Source organism: Vigna unguiculata, chromosome 11, assembly GCF_037176805.1.
Source record: "Vigna unguiculata cultivar grain cowpea cultivar isolate G323 ecotype 2 chromosome 11, ASM3717680v1, whole genome shotgun sequence".
In the NCBI taxonomy this organism is placed as follows: domain Eukaryota; kingdom Viridiplantae; phylum Streptophyta; class Magnoliopsida; order Fabales; family Fabaceae; genus Vigna; species Vigna unguiculata.
The window spans coordinates 44,009,157-44,034,644 of NC_140802.1; the positions used below are offsets into that span (position 1 = coordinate 44,009,157).

General features: G+C 32.5%; 4 protein-coding genes and 1 non-coding gene across 5 annotated transcripts; all 5 read right to left on the bottom strand.

The window, feature by feature from the left end:
• Positions 1–217: 217 nt before the first annotated feature.
• AGB1 (GTP binding protein beta 1) lies at positions 218–3,580 on the bottom strand. Its single transcript, XM_028055325.2, has 6 exons — positions 3,284–3,580; positions 3,047–3,141; positions 2,053–2,477; positions 715–1,072; positions 510–623; positions 218–443 (listed from the first exon to the last, which is right to left on the bottom strand). Exons 1-6 carry the CDS (start codon positions 3,387–3,389, stop codon positions 408–410), a joined length of 1,134 nt encoding a protein of 377 aa, XP_027911126.1. The 5' UTR covers positions 3,390–3,580; the 3' UTR covers positions 218–407.
• Positions 3,581–4,668: 1,088 nt separating this feature from the next.
• Positions 4,669–4,740, bottom strand: TRNAE-UUC (transfer RNA glutamic acid (anticodon UUC)). Its single transcript has one exon. It is a non-coding gene; the product is annotated as a tRNA-Glu (tRNA).
• A 432-nt stretch (positions 4,741–5,172) lies between these two features.
• LOC114169005 (glucan endo-1,3-beta-glucosidase 7) lies at positions 5,173–8,350 on the bottom strand. Its single transcript, XM_028054014.2, has 5 exons — positions 8,132–8,350; positions 7,149–7,813; positions 5,961–6,293; positions 5,528–5,813; positions 5,173–5,434 (listed from the first exon to the last, which is right to left on the bottom strand). The coding sequence occupies exons 1-5, from the start codon at positions 8,199–8,201 to the stop codon at positions 5,397–5,399; spliced, it is 1,392 nt and encodes a 463-aa protein (XP_027909815.1). The 5' UTR covers positions 8,202–8,350; the 3' UTR covers positions 5,173–5,396.
• Positions 8,351–10,676: 2,326 nt separating this feature from the next.
• Positions 10,677–14,883, bottom strand: CAP1 (cyclase associated protein 1). The gene is made up of 10 exons (XM_028055286.2): positions 14,531–14,883; positions 13,853–14,021; positions 13,714–13,778; positions 12,993–13,293; positions 12,767–12,914; positions 12,544–12,653; positions 12,398–12,453; positions 12,245–12,301; positions 11,889–12,032; positions 10,677–11,155 (listed from the first exon to the last, which is right to left on the bottom strand). The coding sequence occupies exons 1-10, from the start codon at positions 14,804–14,806 to the stop codon at positions 11,069–11,071; spliced, it is 1,413 nt and encodes a 470-aa protein (XP_027911087.1). The 5' UTR covers positions 14,807–14,883; the 3' UTR covers positions 10,677–11,068.
• Positions 14,884–15,935: 1,052 nt separating this feature from the next.
• On the bottom strand, positions 15,936–19,734 carry LOC114169826 (Protein kinase superfamily protein). The gene is made up of 7 exons (XM_028055148.2): positions 18,725–19,734; positions 17,511–17,615; positions 17,279–17,401; positions 16,987–17,157; positions 16,769–16,898; positions 16,339–16,548; positions 15,936–16,259 (listed from the first exon to the last, which is right to left on the bottom strand). The coding sequence occupies exons 1-7, from the start codon at positions 19,243–19,245 to the stop codon at positions 16,143–16,145; spliced, it is 1,377 nt and encodes a 458-aa protein (XP_027910949.1). The 5' UTR covers positions 19,246–19,734; the 3' UTR covers positions 15,936–16,142.
• Between the last annotated feature and the right edge of the window lie 5,754 nt (positions 19,735–25,488).

Below are 25,488 nucleotides of genomic sequence, written 5' to 3' on the forward strand. Positions count from 1 at the left end.
CGAGCATCGCATTTTGATCTACACTTTTCTCCTGGTACGGCATAAGCGATTGAGTAGGTTTTAACGGCCACAATTACGGTTTTGGTGGACAAATACCATTTATATTCATTAAAACAAATAAAATATTTGATTGAATATAGTTTGGGACCCTTTCAGGAAGCTCCATAATCATCATAATTAAGAGGAATTGGTATGTATAGCCGTGCTACGCTGAGACTAGAAAACAAACAGTCCTTCATTTTGGTTTAAGGTATAGTTACCGAAGCGGGTAGTACAATGGAAAAAGTACTATTTAGATCACACGTGAACAAACAGATATGAGCATAAACAAACAGCTGCACTATTTGCAAGCCTAAAATGAAGGGTTATATGACTTCATCTTCAATTTCATCATCCCCTCAATGCTCTTAAGTTGTCTTCCTATGCCCTCCAAAAGCCCATATCTGCAACGGACAAGTAGTTAGCACATAGCCTAAGATTTATTGAATATGCACAAAATACATGCTCACCTTTAAGTTTGTGTCCCAACTTCCTGTACACAAAGCACTTCCATCAGCTGACAAACCTAAACAGCTGATCCTGTCGTCATGAGAGTCTTGGAGAGATCCTAAATTCAAGACCACCTACAAAGAAAGCAAACAAATGTTCTTTTAAAATACTAAGCCGATTTCTTTCATATTGCAGCCAGAAAATGCAACCTAAAATACCAAATACCTTTGCCAGTAAAGTGTCCCAAACATAGCAATCTCCATTTGTGTATCCAGCAAAAAGAAGTCTTCCTGATGCAGAGAATGCAATGGAAGTCACAGGCGGAATGTCATTGTCACTGTGCTGCTGATAGTATACTTGAAGTTGGTGTCCAGTCCTAATGTCAAACAATCTGCAGGTACCATCATCCGAGCCAGTTCCAAATCTATTTCCATCCGGAAAGAATTTAACTGCATTAACATCTCCCTCATGCCCATGAAATGTCCGCACTGCTCGACTTGCCACGCGGGTATCCCACAATCGAGCCGTTGCATCGCAAGAACCAGATACAAACATTCTTGAGTTGGATGCATTAATGGAGATACTGAGAGAGAATAACAAAATAATATATTTCTCAGAAAAGACTTGATATTAACAAATAATATTGAAAAGAAACTCTGTATTTAAACCAGATTTCATAATTTATGTGTGTAGAAAGAAAGTTATAATTTTATGTACATGACTTGCATCTTGAAGCAGCAATGGTCATTCTTTTGTAGATTAGTTTATTCAATAAATCAAAAGCAACAAGAGTAAGTTACTACAGCTTCTCCTTTACTTTTCATCAATAGCACAGATTGTTAGGAGTTGAAACTGAAGTGAAGGTGGAATATGTTGGCAACAGATAAAGTAGTTAGTTCACAAGAGGGGATCAATTACACAGATAGAAGAAAAAAGGCATGCAGGCAATTAACAAGTTTGTAAGAAAGGGGAAAGCCTTGGTCCTTGGAGGATAATTCTTTCTCCTTATTGCTATTCAATTTCATTCAATCAACAAATTCACTCTTTGGATTCCTAACACATGCATCCCTTCATTATGAAAGCAGGCAAATACCTCCATTGAATTTACAGAAATGCTGAAACTATATCCAATATACTATTATGTCAAACAGATTCTTTATCTAACATATTATCATGAATGTCTTGTGGTCAAATCCTACCCTTACTCAGACTTATATACCAAGAAAAAGGGAAAAGATGCAAAGTTGAACACTGACAACATTCAAATCCGCTGCAATGTCAAATGAATGTACTCTTATCTTTTTTCTTCCTCAACTGAAAGGTTGAACAGCGTAGGAAAAATATTTGACCATAAAACAAACATTCATTATCTGACAAGTTCTCTAGTCTTGCCAGTATTATGGAGTTAGTTGTATTGTACAGTTTCATTTTGTACAGAGACAATAATCCTTTTGTAGGTTTTCATAATAGATGGAAGGTAGGCATATTAACCATACAAAGAGATAATTAATTACTGAAACAACAAAAATTGGTTCAAACTAATTCAGTAGACAACTAACACACCTGTATACATCTGCAGTGTGTCCAGACTGGAACTCTCCTCCAAAGACAGATGTTTTAAGGCCAGTAGTTATATCCCATAAAACACATGTCTGATCACCAGAACCAGTAATTAAATGAGTATCTTCATCCGGAACATACTGACAAGAGGAAACATAACCCTTATGTCCACTAAGCATCCGGGAAACAGGTAGATTCCCATCTTTGTCAGTGGGTGAATTAAGATGGAAAATAGAACAAACACTGTCAAGACCACCACATGCAACAGACTGACCGGTTGGCGAAAAAGCACATGTCATGACCCATGCACAAGGAAGCTTTATGGCATGGATTTTCTGCCGCGTTAGAGCATTCCAAACTATTAATCGCCCATCTTGAGATGCACTAACAATCTGACTTTTTTCAGAAGTCCAATCTAATGAATACACCTGTAAATTTGAAACGAATTCCAAGTCAACCTAACCTCTGCAAGTTTGATTGTAATAAGAAATCTACAATAATCACTAAGTAGTATATCAAAGGCATGATGATTCCTCTATGCATACAGACTAAGGCTATCTCTCTCCAGTCACAGCAAGTAAAAAGGAAGCTAGATAGCAGATGATTCCGTCCTGACCAATATGCATCACATTCTAGATATCATTCAAAACTAAAAACAAAATGCAAAGGAGTAGTCTAATAACTTATAGTCCTCATCTATGGTTGGATAAACTTCTCAGAAGTTAAAATTAACTGGTGGATGAGTTAACTGTAAAACCCTCTCATTTTAACATTTCATAAAACTAATATCCTCTTCCACAATGCTTAGGGAGAAGTTTATCCAAGTTACTGAGAGGTAATTAATTCCATAATCAATCAACAACTTAAGAATTGCCTAGTGATAAGCAGCAACTGTGATGTTCTTGAAACCAAGTCAACCTAACAACCAAAATTGAGGAACATGCGAAGTCATGCATAACATATAAAGTAGAAAAACAATACAAAAAAAATAGGGTACCTTGCCCGTGTGACCCTGCAAGGTTCTACAGCAAACCAGATCCGTAGGTCCAAAGGTCACAGGTGTTCTACCCTGAGACCTCGCATACTCACAGACTGCAAATTTTCCATCAAACAAAGTGTTCAATCAGCAAGATCTATGACCAATTATTGGCAACAAGTTCTACAAGTTGAACCTCAAACAAACAAACAAAAATCATTAATAATCTAAAATAAGAAGAAGAGAAAAGGGTTATACTATCTGTGTCGAGCAAAGAAAGACGCTTCTGCTTCAATCGGTGTCTGAGACTGTTGACGGTGTCGATGGCAGCGGAGTGACGCTCCTTGAGCTCCGCAACAGACATTTGGGCTCCCTAAACTCACACACCAATTAAGGAAGAAAGGAAGAGGTTGGTGTTGGGAAGACCATGTTTCTGAGAATGCTTTTTATTTTAGTTTTACAACAAATTAATTGGAAAGGTTAATTATTTGTAAGATGAAGTTGAGTTGAGGATGTTGGAGTTAAGGGAGTGTTTGGTGGGCTTCAAAATAGAGACAGTAGAAGACAATGGAAACGACAGAATATTGTTACATCGATCGCGTGAGAAGTGAAAATATATTTTTTTACAGAAATTGATGAGTTCCGCGCAGTCAAAATTTCGCACAAATGTGCATATAATTGAATAAAAATTCAAATACTCTTGATTATATTTATTTTATATTTTTCCAGTGTATTATTTTATTTTTATTTTTTTAAAAGGTTTTCATCTATCTACTTCTTACTTTCTCTATTTTTCTTCCAGTTAAACAATGCAGTAACAAAGCAAAGAAGTAAGGTGTGGTTCTTTCTTTCTAACTTCTGACACTGCATGTGTGAATCTTTCTTGAGTCAGACAATATTTTGATTCATTGAAACTTTAACATAAACATGTGCATGTTGAATCTTGAGTTGTTATTATTCCAAGAACATGATTATCTTTATTTTTGTTGTTCTCAATCAATGAATTTTAGTTTTGAGTGTGAATTGTAGAAGTAACAACACTTCAAGGATTAATTCATACCAAAAATTGTTAATTAGTTTAAAATGTTCATCTATAGTTTTTAGTTATTGATATTTGTTAACTAATTGATATTTTTACTATTTAACAGTTGAGATATTTATTTTTACAACTTCTTCTCAAATATGAAACATCAAAATTACCAAATCAAAAGTAATATATACAGACTTAACATGGTCTAAAAGATAAGAGATTTCTCTTCAGTTTTAGATTCCTCAATTTATTTTATAGCTGTATCCTTAAAATTCAACCCATGAAAATCTAAAAGGTTTCATTCCAATATTTGACTTGCACAAATTGGTGGCATAAAATATTATTAGAGATTGTTCAGCTTTGTTTCAAACCTACCTTTTTGTTTTCAAAACAAAGAAGATGTGAGAAGGTTATACTCTACAATTGTCTTGTCTCATTCCAAAAGTCAAATGTGAAACCTACCCAATTAGGAGATAAGGCTGTGTGAAAGCCCAAAACTTAGTTTATGTTGTCCAACATTACCTTCTTATCAGCAAAACACACCAATTTTAATTAATAATAAAAAAAAAAAACACACCAATTTTAATTAATAATAAAAAAAAAAGCAAAAACATTCCGTTGCCGGGAATTGAACCCGGATCTCCTGGGTGAAAGCCAGATATCCTAACCGCTGGACGACAACGGAATTCATGTTTAATAAGTTCAACAACATTTACAGAAACACTGTTCCTCGTAGTTTACACCTCATTTATTATCTTTGACTGACTTTTATGCAGTTTAGTTAGAATGAATTCACTAATAAATTTGTAGATTTATAATTAAATTTAACAGTAACCATTATTTTTTGTCAAAAATTTAAGATGAATTAAATGTTATACATTAAATAAAATAAGATAACTAATATATAATTAAAAATATTCATAAATTTATTTTCTTAACATTTTAAATTAAAAATAATATCATAACCTTTTATATAAATGTAATCACGAATAAAAACAAACACTTGTCATTGTCCTAAAATTAAAGACCAAGTTATGATAAGATGGGAGAAATCCTTATATCCAAATACAGAGAGCAAAAAGAAGATTATGGTGATATAAAAGAATTGAAAGGAACATAATTGTAAACTGTGACTTTTATTAACTTAATTTGCATCTTGCTTTCTAACACACTGAGAGATACATGACACAGAGAAGGATAATTGGTATCCATTTAAATTGATTCGTTGAACCTATTTGAAATTAAAATAACATGAATAAAAGAGGCCAAAATGATCGACTCTTATTCCTGGATCCAATTGTAGTGTAAATAAAATTTTGAACAGACAAAGTTGAAGTCTTTTCAGGTACTTCCACCAGGATAAACACAATCACTGTAACCTACAAGTTGGAGGAAAATGAAGTTACAAAGCTAAGACATAGATGAATATATGGCAAATGGTTATATTCCAGAGAAATTGTAAGAAAACTTACTTGGATTTTGAGAAGTAAGCATTGCTGTTTGAGAAAAATCACAGTTCCATGGATTTCTTCCAATGTTCTGGTAGTAGAGATTCATAGCAAAGGTAGCATGAGACAAGACTGTGTTAGGTTCATAACAAACACCTCCTGGCTGAATTGCTCCACAATCTATAGCTAAGTTACCACAGATATAATCAATATTTCTCTGCAATTCATCCTCACTCACTTCCACCTTTGGAACACACCATTGTGTTTCCCTTTCAGGAGTATAAGGACCATAAGGACTGGTCGGTGGATTCTGGAGAAAAACAACTTAATATGTTACTAAAAAAGAAACATGTTAGTCGAATATGTTTTTCATCTGACATTAAAGAAAAATATGTGAAACGATATAAACAACTCAATAAACAACTCAAATATATGAAATATACGAAACACGTTAAACCTTATGGGTTGAGGCAGAGTTGGCTAGGCCAACATCATATGCCATGGTGAGATCAGTTTTGAAGAGGCCAAAGGCTCTCTCAGATGGTGGACCAGGTTTGAGATCCTCATCATAGAGTGCAAAAATGAATGTGTCCAGAGATTTGGCAGGCATGGAAGGAGTGCCAACCATTGATCTAAGATGTGCAATTAGGTTTCCATTGTAGGCTCTTGCGTTTTCAACACTTGCTCCTGCTTCATTCCTGTCCCCACGAGAGGGCCATCCTGTCTCAGCAATCACTATCTCCATCTCCTCAAACCCCATGCTGCTCAAAGCAGAGTGCACTGCATCCACCTATGCTCAACATCACAGTACACCAATCATGCTTCTCGTAGTAACCAGAAATAAAATAAATTTAAAATATTTAAACAAAAGTAAACTTCTTTTTATAATTTAATTGTGAGATTAAATTATTAACTTAGCTTAAAAGATGAATTCATTATCATTAAAACTAAGTAACTGCCATCACATCAAATATTTGAAATTTGGCTTCAGCCACCATACATATTTCAATTTGTCACAACTAGACAGCGGAAAGCGAAGTGGCATGAGGTGGAGAATCTGAGATATAAAAAGGTAATTATTATATTCGCTTTGGTGACCAAAGTTAAAAAAGGAATATTAAATTGAAATTGCGATATACCATATGGAATGTATATGTAATTTTTTTTTTAAATATTAGAAAATAATTGACTAAAAAAGGTCTTAGATGACGGAATAAAGGTAAACTGGAGGAATAATTTGTACAACCAGACTCTTTACACTTATATACCAATTCATAAAAAGATTTAAAATTTTAAAGTTGGTTAAGGATCTTGCATTTTTCGATTTTTGACAACCTAAATCAAAGTGAAGATTATCGGACACGTAAATGCATGTAGGTGGGTACGTGTAAAACATGCCACAATTTACATTGTATTTCCTGCATGCTTGATGAAATTACACAAAAATAATTTTCTTATCGTTACATTACTTTAATCTATTTTAATTCATAAATGTGTTATTCTACTCATTTTATTTGTATTAAGTTAACAAATATCTGTGTAGGAAAAAAAGTTGAAATATAAATTTGATAAGATGCGGTGAGTGAGTATATATAATTTTTGGTGACAAATTTAATAAAATAAGAAAGGGAAATAAGTTGCTGACCTGAGCGTCAAACATGTTGGAATAAATCTTCCCGCTGACCTGATCGACCCGACCCGAATTTGGCTGAAATAGACAGAATGCGAGTGTTTCGGGTCTCGGGTCGCTCCGGTAAGCGAAGAACGGGTATGGGTTGATGGCGAAAGGTGACTCGTTATTCTTCAAAAACGCTACCAACGGTTGGAGGATATCCATCAAACCTGGGTCGAACGACCCGGCCGAGGGAGGCTCCGACCGAGTCAACACAGCCATAGAATGCACCGTGGAAACTTTTATTTTGCCACCGAGTGAGGCCGAGTTGAGGGCATTCTGGACATTTTGCATCGCCGGGAGTAGCTGCGACACGAGGCCATCGTCGCCGGAGCCCATGATCTCATTGCCGACGGCGATCATAGTGATGTTGCTTTCGGGGTAATGTGGCAACACGTTCGCGTTGACCCACTGAGTGGCCGAGTCGGGATGAGATGCCAAACTCGGAATGTCGCCGTTGGCCACGCCGATGACGATTCCAATGCCGGAGTTCGCTAGCGCCTTTATGATCGCCGGATCCGCGCCGTATAGACGTACTTTCCCGACCGTCGTAGATTTGAGAAGCTCCACAGAGGCCTCCGGCGACGGAAGGTTGTCGGCGACCTGGCCGTAGTTGACGCCGATGAAGGGTTGTGAAACTGCAGTACGAAAAAGATTCAGTAGAAAGCCACTACTTAATGACACAATAATTTATACATATTTTCGTGGCTAATATTCACTAATACATTACATTCTTTAAGTGAGACCACTAACCATGAAGCCAAATCAACACTATAATTATAAAGCAGTTTTAAAATGGACTCAAAATCCAACTTTGAGTGAAGGGTTGTGGTGCTTGAGAAACACTGAAGCAGTTGCACTTGAAAACACGTTGTTCATTCGTAATGAAAGAAAACAAAGAAGAAAAATTTAAAAAGGTAAATGGTTAGAATGGATATGGAATTGAGAGAACGTACCAGCAATGCAGAGTGCTGTGATGATGAGGGAAAGGTGGAGAAGGAATGAAGAGTTGGAATGTGTAGCCATGGTGGTTCAGTTTCACAAAACTATTCTCTTGAGTTTGTAGTTCGAGAATATTTTCTTATGAAGGCAACATGAATATGAAAGCCAAAACCAATGTACTCAGAGAGAAAATATATCACAGATCACAGGCATGCAGATAAAGATGTAAAGGAGAATTTCTAACTATAGAAAGAAAGTGCTTTGAAAAATTACTTTAAATACTGACGGGTCCAAGAGTAAGCACTAGGGTTAGGCTGGTGATCGTTAAGAGAATCGGTGATAAGGTCCGTTTTAATTAACGCTAGAATATGATTTTGTAAGATTAAGTTACATCTAAAGTTTACTTTTTTTAATATGATATTTGAGTGTTAAAAATAATAAGTGAGTTAAAAGTTTTATATTAAATAAAAAAAAAATTAAACAATATAAAAATAAAAATTCATAATCTTATTAACTTAAAATTTTTAGATAAAATTGATGTCAAATGCAAATCTCATCTCAAAAACTAATTTTAAAATATTGAATTAGATTTCAAATTCACTAATAATTTATAGTTTTTTTATGTTCCTTTATTTTTATTTCTATTCCTGTCTAAGTAACTTTCTCGCAATGAATGAAAACAAGAAGAATAAGGGGGAGATGAAATGTTTTGAATTTTGATTTTTCAAACATCAAAATTCTATCTTTAATGTTTGAAATGTTTTAGTATGCATGTATATATTAATATATATATATATATATATATATATATTTAACGCTATAACATAACTTTGACACATTATTTTTAACATATGTAGAAATATTTATGTGAAGTTACACTATATGAATGTTGAAAATTATGAGGTTGTGTAGTTTCACAGGCTAGCTTGATTTGATTAGTTTCATTCTTTCACTAAATTTGTTTATGGTTCAGGTTGTGTATTATGTCTTTATATTATTATTATTATTATTATTATTATTATATATATATAGTAATATTTATGAATTTATGAAATAGGCAGTATTGTTTGACGATGGGGAAGAACAGAACATAAATTCTCCGACGGAAGGACAAGGGCGAAAAGAGGTAAAAATATTCGGGGTTTGTGGTTTTAAGCTGGTTTCGCACAAAGCTTCGAATCCGCACGCTCCTTTGAACCAAATAAAAGGTTCCTACAAGACTACGCAGAAGTTTCAACTTTTGCACCCAAAAAGAAAGAAGAAAAGACTAAAGAAAATAAAGAAGAATAAGCTGTGATGTTCATAAAGAAAAAAAAATACTTTTCTTAAGAAGATTGTAGAAGACGCTTTACAAAAAATGTCCAAGACATACAAACCTGCATATAAAGTGTGTGAAAAAACTTTGAACAAATTTCACGGGTTAGAACAATGCTTAATAATTACCTCATACAAAAACAATAACACAAACAAGGAATATATATATATATATATATATATATATATATATATATATATATATATATATATATATTCATTTATTTATTTAAAAGAAGCTGGACTAAATTTTTGTGATGTTCATTAGTTTTATTAAAAGACATCATATTTTCTTTCTCAATAATAGGACATTTCTTAGAGAGCAGTTCAATTTTTAAGTGAATTGTAAATACTACTAAACAAACTGACTTCGTTTAAATACCAAATCTAAAGACTTTTAAACAATGGAAACATTGATATAATTTTTTAAGCAAAACGGATGAATTTAAATATATCTTAAATGAAAAAATCATAGAACAAGCAAAATAAAAAGTAAATACAGATATTATATAACCTAAAAAATATAAAAAGTGTGTGTGTGTATATATATATATATATATATATATATATATTATTTATAAAAATTGAATGCAAATATAAGGAAATTTATATTTGACGTTCAACAAAACAACTATGTTATTATTCTTCCAATTTTTTTTCTCACAATACTATGGTCTGACAACAAAAGTAGATGATCAGTTATTTAAAATAAAAGGAAAACGAAATGAGATATTAGATCATAATTGCCAATTACATATTTAAAAACGATAGATAAAATTGCAAAGGGGAAAGTGATGAAATGTGATTAAACTAAATGAAAAATGATTTCATTTGTTTCATGTATCAATTTACGTAGACTTTGAAAGTGTAAGGAAACAAGAGATGTAGAAAAAGGAGGAAAAAAATATATAATAACCGACATGACAAAAAAAAAAGCATTAATTAATAAATAAATATGAAAGAAGAGTCAGAAGTCAAAGAGGTCAACACTTATATACTTAAAAATGCATTGATGCATTGATGTATAAATCTAGCTAGTTAAAAAACAAAAACCAGGAAACTAACAGCAAATTAAAATTGATAAAAATTACTTATTAACTGTTGATAAAAATATCATGGTAAAATTATATGTTGCATTTTCCTTCATTCACCTTCTTAGTTAATACTCTCCAACAAATTTATGGTTTAAACAATTGAAACATTGAATATTTAAGATATTGAGCAGCATTTAAGAAGCCAGGAACGTCCATAACTCGTCTTTTCTCATTACAAACTAAGAACAAAATACATTTCCGAATGAACCGAGAACATCATCCTTGCTCTATCCTCAAAATACGCAAAACACCAGAACAAACCTAGATATTCAGATTGTAATGGTCCTCTGAAAGCTAAAAACCCGATTGCATGATGCAACTTAAGACAAACATACTCACGCAGAACCAAACTATCAAAACCAAAAATCGCATGGAGGATTCCAATGGTTCAATAAACCCATGGAAAAAACCGCTAGCATAAACAACGAGTACATGGTAAACCTATTCATATGACTGTATTTGTAAATGAATTAACAAAACAACAAATTGAAGCCACTCCCACAGCATTCCAAAATAAATAGAAACTTCAACTTGCGAGTCAATTTAACCTCCAGAATGAGAAGCAGGTGTTGTTTCAAAATGCCCATCCTTGAACAAATGAATGTATTGTTGTGGCAAGGAATGCTCCACCTGAAACAGAAGACGTCGTTAAAATTTCGGTGTCACTTGACTTCGTCCACTACTAATATCTAACCAAGATCACGCTGTTTAACAATTGTACAATTTTTAAATAAGATTCTAACTATAGACGGATTCATCCACCGCTGTGTGAGACGTGAGGATAGGTAAGCAAATTCAGATCGCCAAGTACAGTTGAGGTGAGAGAAAAACAACTTCTAAAAGTACTCAATATCACACGCTAGTGTTTTTTTGTGGTATGCTGTTTCTTCTTCCTTCATACACTGTCCTAATTTTTATCTACTGCATTCTATTTTATTTTCACCATCTTTAATTTTTAACTTTATTGCTGTTTTCTTATTGCTCCTATCTTGACGGTGATTGTGTGTTGTAACATATGACCTATATCATGAGATTCTTTAATTTTTTTGGAGTAAATGTTTAAAAATTATTTAGTTCGAAGAATAATATTTAAGCTGGTAATCATCCCACTTTCTACTATCCCACTAGAGCATTTTTGGGACTGGCCGCCTCACATTGCTATTTTCTAAGTTGTAGTAAACAGCATCTATAACAATCATAAAAACAGACTCTAGTATTTAATTTTCAATTATTAAGACATTGAAATTATCTACAAGAAATTAGGGGGAATACAACACTTTAACTAGTTTTTGCTCAGATGATGAGGAATCAAACTTTTCAACATCAAATATAGAAAATATAGAAGAGGAAAACTAAAACATACCCAATCACCATCAGTTTCAGCACTAGGAACCAGGACATTGATCTCACTTGACTTTGCTGTAGTTATGGATGTTTGTAAAGAGTCTTTGCTCAGATATAGCTGGCAGCCAGAAGTGTTGTCCACTAAAATTGTAGGAGCTGCACCCTATGATTAGTAAAAGAGAGCAGAAGTATAACTAAATCAGTTTTGACATATTAAGTATTTATTTTAAACTCTTATAATGTGCATCTTATCAGTTATATCAGCTATTAAAATATTTACTGGGAAGAACAATATGATATTCAAGCTAACACGCCAACAGCATTGGAAGATGTTATGGGTTGAGGGGGAAAAAATAGAAAATGAAATCTAGGTACCTGGCATTGAACCTCGACCCCACTACTGTTTACAATCTCAAATGCTGCAACAACATCCTACATTTTAAGACAAAAAAAAAAAGAATTTTCATCTCTCAATGAATTGATTCCGTTTATAATATTATTAAATATCAAATTCCATGTTTCACAGACCTTAAATACAACTCCCATCTTTGTGCATTTGTCAATAGTTATATTGTTGACCTTGCCTGCGAATTGTTTAGAAGTGATTACTAGTAAACTTCTCACCAAGTGATAAGTTGGATACCAAATAGGAAAAGAGATGAAAGAATAACTACCTGGAATCTGCAAAACAGAGTTTTTGCATCCATAAACATATACAGACTGTTTTGAATCACAATCTCCAATGACCAAATCTTTCTTCTCAATTTGATTTTCAACAACCCATCTGCATTGGCAGAGATAAGTAGGGTTCAGTTAGGGAGATTGAATAGTGAAATTATTGGCATTCACTTCTATACACATAGTAACTAAAAGACTCAAACACACATATAAACCTACTTGCGGCCCATTTGAAGTTCAAACTTTGGAGGTCCTGCTTTAGAAGGCACACGTGAAGTTGCATGACTTTCTTTTTCAATAGCACCAACAACTCCAGTTCTATCGGTGCGATTCTTAGTCTTCATATCAGCAGTAACCTTTCTCAAACCTATTAGATAAAATATATAATTCATAGATGTTGACTGCTGAATGTTCAATCAACAATGTATAAGTATGAATAAGCTACCTGAAGTGACGTTTCCTTCACTGATTTGATGAAAAACAGCTGACATACCCTCTTTAGGCTTAGAAGATGAAGCCTGAGATGATTGAGAACTAAATAGAGAAGCAGATGGAGGGGGAGGGGCGGCAGGTGCAGCAGGAGCAGAAGCTTTTGATGGAGCATAGACTTTTCCTTTTGGATTCCAAACAGCGCCCAAAGGATGAAATCTCTTGACATAATCTCTCAATCCAGGTAGATACAACTCTTTAAGAGCTTTTGCCCATTCAACATGATTTGGGTCTTTGTTTTTGTACTCTACAAGCACCTAAATATTACAACCAAGAATAGGGCAAGATCATTATCTCAACCCATGAAATAGCAGGTTATATGAGATAGGAAGTGCAACAAATAAGCCTAATAGGCTAGTGCCTGATCTATAATACACAGCCTTCCATATGTAAATGTTGCCAAAAGTAAATGGTAAGTCAGACATTTAAAATCAAATTTCTGAGCCTAAGCATACAAACATTAAGATTGCTGATCGTAACTCATTTCCTTTCTCATCCATTAAGCTTACGTAACTCAGCAAGTGAATACACCTATACATTTGATTTCAAAGTAAACGTGAAACTTTTTAAATGCAAGGATATAGTACAAATTACTAAAATTATCAGGGAAGATCACTTGCGGGGACTCCTTTATGTGCAAGACAAATTAGTAAGATTCTGAAAGTTATCAAGAATACCTTGTTGCAGTAAAACTCAGCCATTTGCCAGCTTTCTTCCACATGCGCAATTGGCATACACAAACCTTGAAAAAACAGAAGAGACATAAATCACTGAAGGATAAATATTCATCCAACAAAAGAATCATTTATCACTCACCACAGTCCTTCCCCGCATATGCAATCCATGCTAGAGCAGAGAGACTGTCAGCAGCAGCCTTCAAGTGATTAAAAAAATCAGATCTCCTTCCCTCTGTCAATTTGGTAGCTTTCGTAACCACATCATTCAATGGTTTCAGAAATGCCTCCAACCCAGCAACGTCAGGCTTCTGCACAGTAAATGTTGACGAGAGATGCTAACTCAGCATTTGCAAATACAGGTGACATAAGGTCCAAAAAAATAAAACATTACAGCACGAGCAACTATATGCACTCCCTTCTCTACAAACTAAATTCGATCTTTCTTGGCGGTAAACCTCTTATTTCATGAGCAATTGCTTCTGAATTTCGCTTTACAAGCTATTGTATACTCAAATACCCAACGGAACATTGAACCTTCACCTTTTGTCAAGCATGACAGGTAAAACAAGCATCGAATCCACAACAACAACTACAGATTTATATTTTAAAGCATATGCAAGACTCCCATAAAAAAACAGTCAGAGAATGCCACCACATTTTGTTCAATCGGTATCAGACTTTTATTCCATCAATATTCTCACTATTTTTTGGACACGACAATATTATCACACACGATGCAAACATCCAAATTCTTCAATCCCACGCCAAAACAAACATTCCTCGCGACACGAAAAACAAAGATAGAGCAATGACGAACCTGTGTTTGTTTGAGCTCAATCACAAGCTCTTTCTGAACACCGAAAGCTTCCTGCACAAGTTTCGACACATCCAAGACCTGTCCTCCGATAACCTCCGCAGCGCGGGAAAACCTAGCGACGTGCTGGTCGATCAGATCGGCGAACGCAACGACGGACGGATCGCGCGCCGCGTCGTCGGCGGAGATGGCCGACGAGGCCGATGGGTGGAATCCGGCTGAGAGCGACTCTAAGCGCGACACCGCCGATTCTAACCGCTGTACGAGCTTCTCGTCCATGCCTCCTCTGCGGTTCGAAGAAATGGCACAGATCTGATAGTACCCTCTGAAGATGATGCTTGAACCGTTAACCTTTTTAAAAAGAAAAACTAAAATATATAATTATGGGAAATGAGAGGAGGGAATTATTGCCCCCACGTGTCATTTTCTTTAGTCCAATTCTTTTAGATAATTAGATAAGTAGAAGTGATTGAGGGAAAATTGGTACTACTATCACACACTTTCCATTTCTATCATTAACCAGTGAAATTTATTGAAAATTATAACATTGTAAAGATTTTAATTTCAATATAGAAAAATTATAAGGTAACAACACAAGTTTTTGCGTTCAATGTGATAATGTTAATATAAAACATTTTTAATGGATAATGTTAATATAAAACATGACAATAAAATAATATTTAACAATATGATTGATATTGTGTTCGGAAACTTCAAAGAATATTACAAACATAATGAATGTTTGAACTTTCCTGAAATGAATTATGATCCAATTAATTGTGAATGTTTTTCTTGTTGAAAATAAGAGGCATGGCCTGATTTATTTATTTTAACTCAAGTTTTGAAGAAGAAGTTTAAAATTGTCAATAAAGTGTTGAATACCAATTGGGCCTGTGTTGTAATTCCTGAGTCAGAGGCACAAATCTAGGTAGCATCTGTCACATTCTCTTATCTAGGGAACGAAGCTTGTATGAGGAACATGCAAACAAAACACAAGCTAACGAAAGTGTACCAACTCTTTTGTGGCGTTATGCTAATTATGCATACGATGTTCAGTACTGAAAAAAGATCAATACCTGCCCCGACAACTCATGCATTATGCAGGGGTAATAATTGGTATGAATCAGAAACACCATTTTTTTTTTCCTTGCAAGAGCAACTTGCGGTGAATCGTGCTTGCAGTACGTAGGACCGTCGTGGAAGTTAAGGAAAATCACTGATTCGTAGATTCGGTTTCATGTCAAACATGGCAGCAGCAGATCCATCATAGTTCATAGTGTCGGAAGCATCATAAAAATAATTGCAAGTTAACATTTGTTTTACGGTGCTGTGAGAAACTAGGAATGAGGCTGAATGTTTAAATGGGAAGTAACGTTAATGACCAAACGTGCTCTAAGGTTCTTGAATGTGTCCACAAGCAGATAAACAAAATTGACAGATTGTGAAGTTCGTATTTACAATAATGCAATACAACAAAATGCATGGTTGAAACCCGAAGGAAATAACTAAACCGTATAAGATATGCACAGCGATTCATATAACTTGTTCATAACATAATGAAATCTGAATACAAATAACTCCATCACAAGAGTTGATTGACCAACAATACAAACAATCATCTCCATCTTGAGTTTTCTACGCTTTCTGCATGCTTTGGTGGTGGATAAGGAACTTTAATGGAAACATCTGCATGAGAAGGCAAAGGATCTTTCTCTCTAACTGTGCGTAGCTCCTATTCAATTCAACAAGTTAAAGTTAGTGATATAAGGAAGATGAAAAACTGAGAAAGAGTGGCTGAGTGTGGTGCTTACAGAACGAAAGGGGAAATCATCTGTTTCAAGCATATGAACAATTTGACCCATCTTTGGTCGTTTAACGACATCCATGTCTATACACCGCAGACAAATTAGTAAAACTCGTTTCAAAGATCTTGGAGAGGGTGGAATCTCAATCAAAGGATCAACTAGCTCCTCACTGCGACGACTTGCCACCATTGCCTTGAACCAATCTACTAAATTCATCTGAATGAAGAACATTTACAAATCTATGTTAAGTCTTCACAGTCACTTCTAAGATAGAAAAATAAGAACTTATGCATGGACTAACTTGTAAAAATGATTTCTTGTTAGCTTAAAATATGATTTTAATTGATGTTCAGGTTAATTTTAGCTTATGGATAAGTTTTTCCACCAAACATGTCCTTAATATATTGATGAAAACATGAACAAAACCCAGAAGCACCTCTCCAGGTGGTCTTGAATAATCAATGGGGCTTCTTCCTGTGATTATCTCCATGAGTAGAACTCCAAAGCTATACACATCACTGCGCTCATTAAGCATACCTGAGCTTGCATACTCTGGTGCAACATATCTGCAGAAAATTAGTGGTAACAAATCATAAGATGATTACCATTTATGGAAGTTGAAAAGCAACTCAGATTATGGTAAGAAAAAATTACCCGAATGTTCCCATTACACGCGTAGTTACATGTGTTTTCTCAGATCCTAAGAGTTTGGCAAGTCCAAAATCTGATACTTTGGCATTCCAGTTTTTATCCAACAGAATGTTACTGGATTTTATATCCCGGTGCACAACTTTGGGTTCTAAGCCTTCATGCAAATAGGCTAGCCTGTTTCAAATGCAGAAACTTTAACTCTTGTGATCGAATGCTTAAGATAACATAATCAAGGATAAAACCACAGAGCATGTGATAACATTAGTCAGAAAGAGTTTCAGCACATTAAACTCACCCTTTTGCTGTCCCAATAGCAATTCTCATTCGAATATCCCATGTCAAGGGGCTAACTGATCCTACATCACCATGCAGCCACTGTTCTAAGTTTCCGTTGTCAACATACTCATAAACAAGCATCCTGAATGACAGTAAAATTGTTACTTAAGAAAATTCATAGGAATTCTGAACTTCTATGGTCTGAATGACATTGAATCAAAAGAATAATAGCCATGTAAACAGAGTAATACCTTCGAGCACCTTCTGCGCAATATCCCACCAAACGAACCAAATTCTTATGCCTTACTTTTCCAATAGCTTCAACCTCTACCTTAAACTCCTTCTCTGCTTGACCCCTGATTACGATACAATAACACACGATTTTTCAATAAATTAACATAAATAAAGACGCTCATTGAATTGTTTCAGGAAACTTCACTTTAACGTGTTTCAGTCACAACTTTGGACGGTAAAGATTAAAAAATATTTGTATAAAAATTAAAACAAGCCCTTCTCACATTTTCTTAATTCATTATGGAAGTTTCAAGAATTTTGGTACAGACAACTTCAATTTTTAGGTGACAATGATTAACTTTAAAGCATTTTCACCATAAATACAAGTTACCGTTATTAACTGAAAGTTATCTTTTAATTTGCTTTTAGAAACCCCAAAACGCATACAAGGTAATTATTCTTCCCATATTAATAAACTAAAGTTTTCCTTGCAAAATAACTACAATAAACTAAAGTTTGGGGGGATTAAGATGGTATCTTAAAAAAGGTAAAACAGAAATTATATACAGACATGATAAATAAAGCAAAAAGTAAAAGTAAAGAGAAAAGCAACATACTAACATTATTACCCAACCAAAAATAACACTATAAATAAAAAAAAAACAAATTAGAAAAGAGGCAAGTGACTATTATTATAGGTTCAGAACGCTTATATTATGAGTAATCATGGTAGTAGTAGCGGTAATATTTTAACTCTCTCAAACCACGCGAAAAAACAAAAAAGTAAACCATTGTTTCTCAAAAGCAAAACAATCAGCCACCAAACTCGCTTCACTTTTCTGAAGACAATTCAAAGCAAACAGATTGCACATTTCCCAGGTTAAGACCGTGTTTGGACGTTTGGAATGGGAGTTGAGGAACGTCAAAAGTATACTCATTTTCAAAGTAACAGATTCTCTTCTTCATTTTGTCTTGAACTTGAAGAACGTGTATTGGAATGTCAAAATCATATCTATCCAAACATATTCAAAAAGAAAATGGAAGCCATTTCATAGATACATAATTGGTAGAAAGTTAGAGAGAAAGAGTTTTCTAGGTTCAGTTGAAAGAAACAGAGGAGTGTAAAAAATTGAGTAACATGCAGCAGAATAAGCATAAAAAAGGACAGAGAAGTAAAATTGAGGTATAAAAAATAAAGTTTGGAGTTTAGACATGTGGGTGTGTAACATACTTGTTGTTGAGAAGATTCTTGACAGCAACGACGGAAGCATCGTGCAGAATTCCTCTGTACACAACACCGTACCCACCTTCCCCAATAACATTCCCTTCTGCGAAACCGCGCGTGGCGAGTTCCACTTCCTTCATGCTGTACCACCGGCCCCACCCTATGTTCGGATCCTCCACCGACACCTCGCTGCGGTGGGCCCCACCACCGGAAACTTCGCTCTTCAACACCGCGTCAATCTCCACCTTCATCCCCGTCTCCTTCTTCGGATCACCCTCCACGTCACCAATCTCGCTCGTCGTCGCAGGGGTGAGATCCGAGGTCTTCACCACCATGATCTCCTTCGACACCAGAGGGATGCTCCCGGAGCTGTGCTTCGCCGCCAGCTTCCGTCGCTTCCAGCTCCGGCCGCCGCGCAAGCACAGGAAGAAGACGAGAACAAGAATCACCACCGCGAAGACGACCAAAACCGCCACCAACACGAGAAGCTTCAAGCTCACACTCGTGGTTTCGCCGGCGTCAGTCATCGGTGTTACTGACTTTTTGTGGGAGGAGAAGGGTGAAGGTTGTTATTTGTTACGAGAAGTGGGTGGGTGAAAAAAAAACTCTTTCTTCTTCTACGATGACATGGTTGAAAATGGGAAGAAAAGTTATAATAAGCATTGAAAAGGGTAAGGGAACAGGGCGTGGTGTTGGCGTTGAGAAGAGTGGAAGTGGGGTTTCAACGGATACAAATGGGAAAAACAGACAGAAACGAAAGTAAGAAACGAAAGAGGTGTTGGGTTGTTGTTTTCTGGGAAGAAAGTGGGGTCATGATTACGAGAATGCCATTTGCTCTCTGTGCTGGATCCTCTTCCTAAGTTGTTACTCTCACTCTCACCGCAAAAACGAATGCAATCCAAAAAAGCGTTGAAAATACCCTCTCGAGTGAACACTGTGCGACGGTGGGGTCTGTTGGGTAATTAGGAGGCTTCATTATTGCATCATTTTCTATTATGCTCTATTTCAAATCCCTTACACTTACTCCATCTTCTTCTCACAAACGCGCTTTTCTTTGGTATTTTAATCTATGTGGGACTTTGAATTGTATTGTAGCTTAATGAAGTACTTTTCTTGTTGGAGCATAATCACTTCCATTGTATATATATGTGTAAAAATAAGTGGATGGTGATTCCACGTGAACGTGATTATCAACCACCACCAAACCATTTTGCTGATGAATGCAATATTCTCTTGCTTCACAATTAATTTCACCAGCATTTATGCATCTCCACTTACTCTACCCCTGCGTTTGGATTTTCCCCATTTCTTAACTAAATGCGTAAGATTTTAGTTTGCGGAATATGACGTTTGTCAGAATCACTGCAACTGCCAACGTTTTATCAGTTTTTATTAACTTGTTCACGAAAGTCGAATATAACCACAGCTTAGAAAAATAATGATACGTGTAGACGCCTACAATACGAATATCATGATACTCACATCTATTTTGTAAATATATAGGTATCAAAAATATTCATGTTCGTAAATAGCATAATCATCTTTAATATCAGTTTCTTATTTATTATATTTTTAATATCAGTTTCTTATTTATTATATTTTTTATCCGTTAATACCCGTAAATACGAATTTTTATTTATATCTCTATAAACATCACATGTTTTAACCTATTGCTTATATCTCACTATTCAAAGTTAGATTACCAACAATGTAAAACGGTTCCCTTTCCAAGTTTAATTTCGTGAAAAGTAAAACGGGGAAATTATATTATCGATACAACGGACTGATTTGAACTCCTTTTAGACACTTTATTAGTTTATTCAACTTTTGACTTGGGACTGAATATTATTTGATTTAACAGAAATAAAAATCAGGGATCAGAGATATTGTTGATATCATTATAACTAGCGTTATTAGATTTGAATGTTTTTGACACATGGCAAGTGTAATGATTCTGCGCTTTATTGCACTGTGCCAAATTGTTGTGCTAAAAATCATTATCATTTTGACTATTGAAACAATACAATTAGTGACCACCCAAACTCTGCCCAATGCATTGAGTAAAATTGAAGAGGAGTGGACCAAAAATTATGTGTTCACCATGAACAAATTTTTAGTTTAAGATTGTTTATTCCTTGAAAGTTTTCTTATGAAGAAGTTGTTCAGGGTAAATACGACTTACTCATTTACATATAAAAATTTAAAATTTTGTCTGTTTCGATAACTTTGATGTAAAATTACATTGGCACAATAAATTTATCCTAATATATTTTAATGATGATCGGCCTTATAAAGTAGAATATTACCTATTTCGGAAGTTTGTCACATGGAATGAAATATCACTAAAAACTATGTATCTCTTGATAGGAAAAAAATGTTAAAGAAAACTAATCCTAACTACTGAAATACCGACGAGGTAACTTATTCAAAGGAGTAAGGTTTCTCAATTCTTTGGGCATATATTTCAATTTTTTTTTCTTAACAACTAAGTTAGTTTCACGAGAAAGAAAAAAAAAATATTGATGCCTGTGGTTCTTAGACAATAAGAAATGGTAATACTTGTTAACCTCAGGGAGATTGAACCTCGTTATCATGTTACATCCAATCATTTTCTTATCTGTGTTTGTCGCGACACAAAATCTTGCAAATATCTCCATAACTAATTAGTCTTAGCACAGCATTGGAGAAAAAAAAATAAAAAAAAAAAAAATATATATATATATATATATATATATATATAACTTTAAAAAATTGGTTGAACAAATCATCTATACTTGTTTTTAAGGATAAAACAAGATAAAATGGTACATTTGTTACCATCTTTTTTCACTAAAATGGAAGAACTATTTTTAAAAGGCAAATGCTAACCAGGGTTAGGACACTGATTATGGAATAAGTAACGTGCATTAGTACCATCATTTTTATGTTAAAAGCTGAAATAATTAAGTACAATACTTAAAATAGTATAAATGTACATAATAAATTTCATAAAGACAAAAATATTCTTTTAAAGTTTTAGACAATAACTTCCTGATATAAAACAAAGACTTTGACATTTTTAAGATTTCTACTAAATAAATAAATAAAATCTCAAATTGACATTAAAATTTTTTTTTTGTTAAATTTTTAGGTGTTTAACACTATTTTTATGTTGATTTTTCTGTTAATTTAAACTTTATTGAGTTGTTTTTTTTTGTAAAATTTTTAGATGTTTAACACTTTATTTATTTTTGGTTCTTTTGTTAATTTAAACTTTCTTGTGTCTAATTATATTTAATTTTTAACAATATTAAAATTAGTTATTTTATTGTTTAATTGTTTTTAACTTTTATTTGTGAACATTAAATAAAATATTAAACACACATTTATACTATTTATGGGCATTTTTGTCCTTTAAATAAAATAAAGTTGCATTAATGATTAGTAATTCATATTTTATTTAACATTATACTTATTTATGTACTTCTGTAAGATTCAATGTATATTAATTATCATTAAACATTGTCCTTAGGACACTAGTTAGTAAAATCTTTTTTAAAATACTTATATAACATATCTTGTATATGAAAAGATGATGTCTTACAATAGACACCAGGAATACAAATAGTTTTAATTAAGTGAATTTTTTTAAATAGCTCACATAAGTTGGTTAGGTTTATCTTTTTAACCTAACGGTCAAATTCAACTCAACTTAATTATAATAGTTATAAAAGAAGGAGAATGATAACCAAGGGATTGGTTAAAGAAAATTAATTTGTATTGGTTTCTTCATGTTTATGTTGAAAGTTGAAATAATTAAAAATATTAATTAAGATATTATAAATGCATATAACAAAATTTATAAAGGACAAAAATATCCTTTTAAATTTGTAGACAATAATTTACTGATACAGATGAATGACTTTGGAATTTTTAAGTCTCTACTAAAAAGAAAAAAAATATGGTGACACTTCAAGAGTTTCTTAAAGTGAAAGTTTCAAATGTGAAGATTGCAAATCTTTGAAAGATATGTCTTTAAGTTTTACAAAAAAAAAAACTTCAGTGATGAAATTATTATACTTTTTTTGTGGAAAATTTTTGTTTTTCTACTATTCCTTCAAATTAATTTTCCTTTTTTGTTGAAAAAGATTATCGAGAAGTCAAAGAAAGGAAATTCGATGAAGTCTCAAATTGATACTTTAGTTGTTTTTTATAATTTTTTTTTATGTTTAACACTTTTTTTTTGCTAGTTGTTATGTTAATTTAAACTTCCTTATGTCTAATTATATTTAATTTTTAACAGCATTAAAACATAAAACATAGTTTATTTTATTATTTTTTAACTTTTATCAGTGAATATTAAATAAAATATGAAATCCATATGTACAATACTTATGGACTGTTTTGTCTTTTAAATAAAATAAAATTGCATTAATGGTGATTAGGTCAGATTTAATTTAATATTATACTTATCTATGTATATTTTATAGAATTCAACTCATATTGATTACCTTAATCAGTGCCTTAATGACACTGGTTAGCAAGACACTAAAAAGAAACTATCAAATTGAATAATTTATAAAATCATGATCAATTATTAGGTTGTGTTTGGATTGAAGAATGGATTTGAGGGAGAGTAAGTGGATGAATTTAAAAGAATGAAGGAGGGATTGTGGTATTGTTTGGATTAAAAGATGAATAATTGATGTTGAAGAAAAGTTTGTGAAAATTTATGAATAATATGATATTATAATAAATTAAATATATTTTTTAAGATTTAATACTTTATAATATTGTTTTCAATACTGGTTTTCATGCACTCTTCTACAAGGAAGTGTGTGAACAAAAGCAAAAGTTGAAAATGGTGTTTTAGGTTTGTAAGTTTACGGAACACAATAAAAAAAATTGCACAGTGCGGTGGAAGGATACAAGTAGAGATGGCAAATAAACCCGTACCCGTGGGTATCACCCGAACCCGTCTCCGTTTTGACGGGGAATCTCCGCTTTGACTGGGTATGGGTATGGGTATGGGTAATACCCGAAATTTTCAACTGGGAATGGGGATGGGGATGGGATATATATATACCCGTCCAAATACCCGTCCCCGCTTAAATTACTAAACTATTTATAATTTATTAAATAATCTAAAAAATATATATAAATAAATAATATATTTACACATAAAATATAATATAATATAATATAATATAATATAATATAATATAGTATATATACATATAAATAAAATATACTTTTATATATATATATATATATATATATATATATATATATATATTTACACATATACATGTAATATAATATAATATAATATAATATAATATAATATAATATACATATAATATATATACATAATAATATAATATAATATATATAATATATACGTATAAAACAAATTAATCATTTAACTAGTGAGATCTTTTATAAACAAATTTATAACATTATAAATTTATAAAAATTTAAAAGAAATATATATATATATATATATATATATATATATATATATATAAAAGCATAAAATATATACGCATATACATATAATATATATACATAATAATATAATATATATTATTATATTTATATTATTATATAATATAATATAATATAATATATACTTAAAATAAATATATATCTATAAATATATATATATATATATATATATATATATATATAAACATAAGATATCCACACATATAATATATATACATAGTAATAATAATATAATATATAATATAATATAATATATATAAATAATTATATATATATATATAAACATAAGATATCCACACATATAATATATATAATATATATATACATAGTAATATAATATATAATATAATATAATATAATATATATATATATATATATATATATATATAACATATTTCTCATTCTCTTTGTTTTTTGTTATACACTTTGTTTACTCTCTCAATTGTCTGGCTTGTTTTTCAAGATTTAATTTTGAAGGTAATTTTTCTTCTTCTTATTACATAATTTTTACTCTCTGTACATGGTTATGTTCAAATAGGTGTTCCTCAATTTCATTCTATGAAATAATTTTTAGGTTACACATTTGATTATCTTTATTTATTTATTTATTTTCATGAAAATGTTTGACTCTTATTTTGTAGCTCTTCTTTTTGTTACTTTGGTTATACACTTTTTTACTCTCTTTTAATTGTTTGGCTTGTTCTTTAAGGTTTAAGCAGATCTTCAAGGTACTTTTCCTTTTATCATAATCTTAATTATACATTTTTTTTTCCGTTATGTTATGTTCAAATGGATATTCTCAAATTTGGGTCACACATTTAATTATCTTTACTCCTTTATGATAATTTTATTTATTATTTATTTTTTGTTTCATGATAATGTTTAATTCTCAATTTTAAGTGCTCAATTGCATAAATCCTTAATTTAATTCAAGATCAAAAGATGAAGAATCTATGTTTAAATTTGAATTATTATTAATTTAATTTTGTTATTTGTGCTATTTCGTTTAAGTGGTATAATATAAATTTTTAATAGTATAAAAAATATTTGAAATATTTTTAAACTTGATTATTGGTTGTCCTTTTATATTTTGTTAAAAAAGAAATTAACCTTTTTACTTTGTTTGATTTTTTTTTGTTACGTATGTTAGTTTCTAGAGAAAATGAGCACAGGAGATCAAGATTTGCAGGTACCAAGTCCACCACAGTGTTCACAACAACCAACTCCCTTTCAAAGTTCCAATAATGACAGTCAATCTCCATTGAATCCATCTACGCAAACAC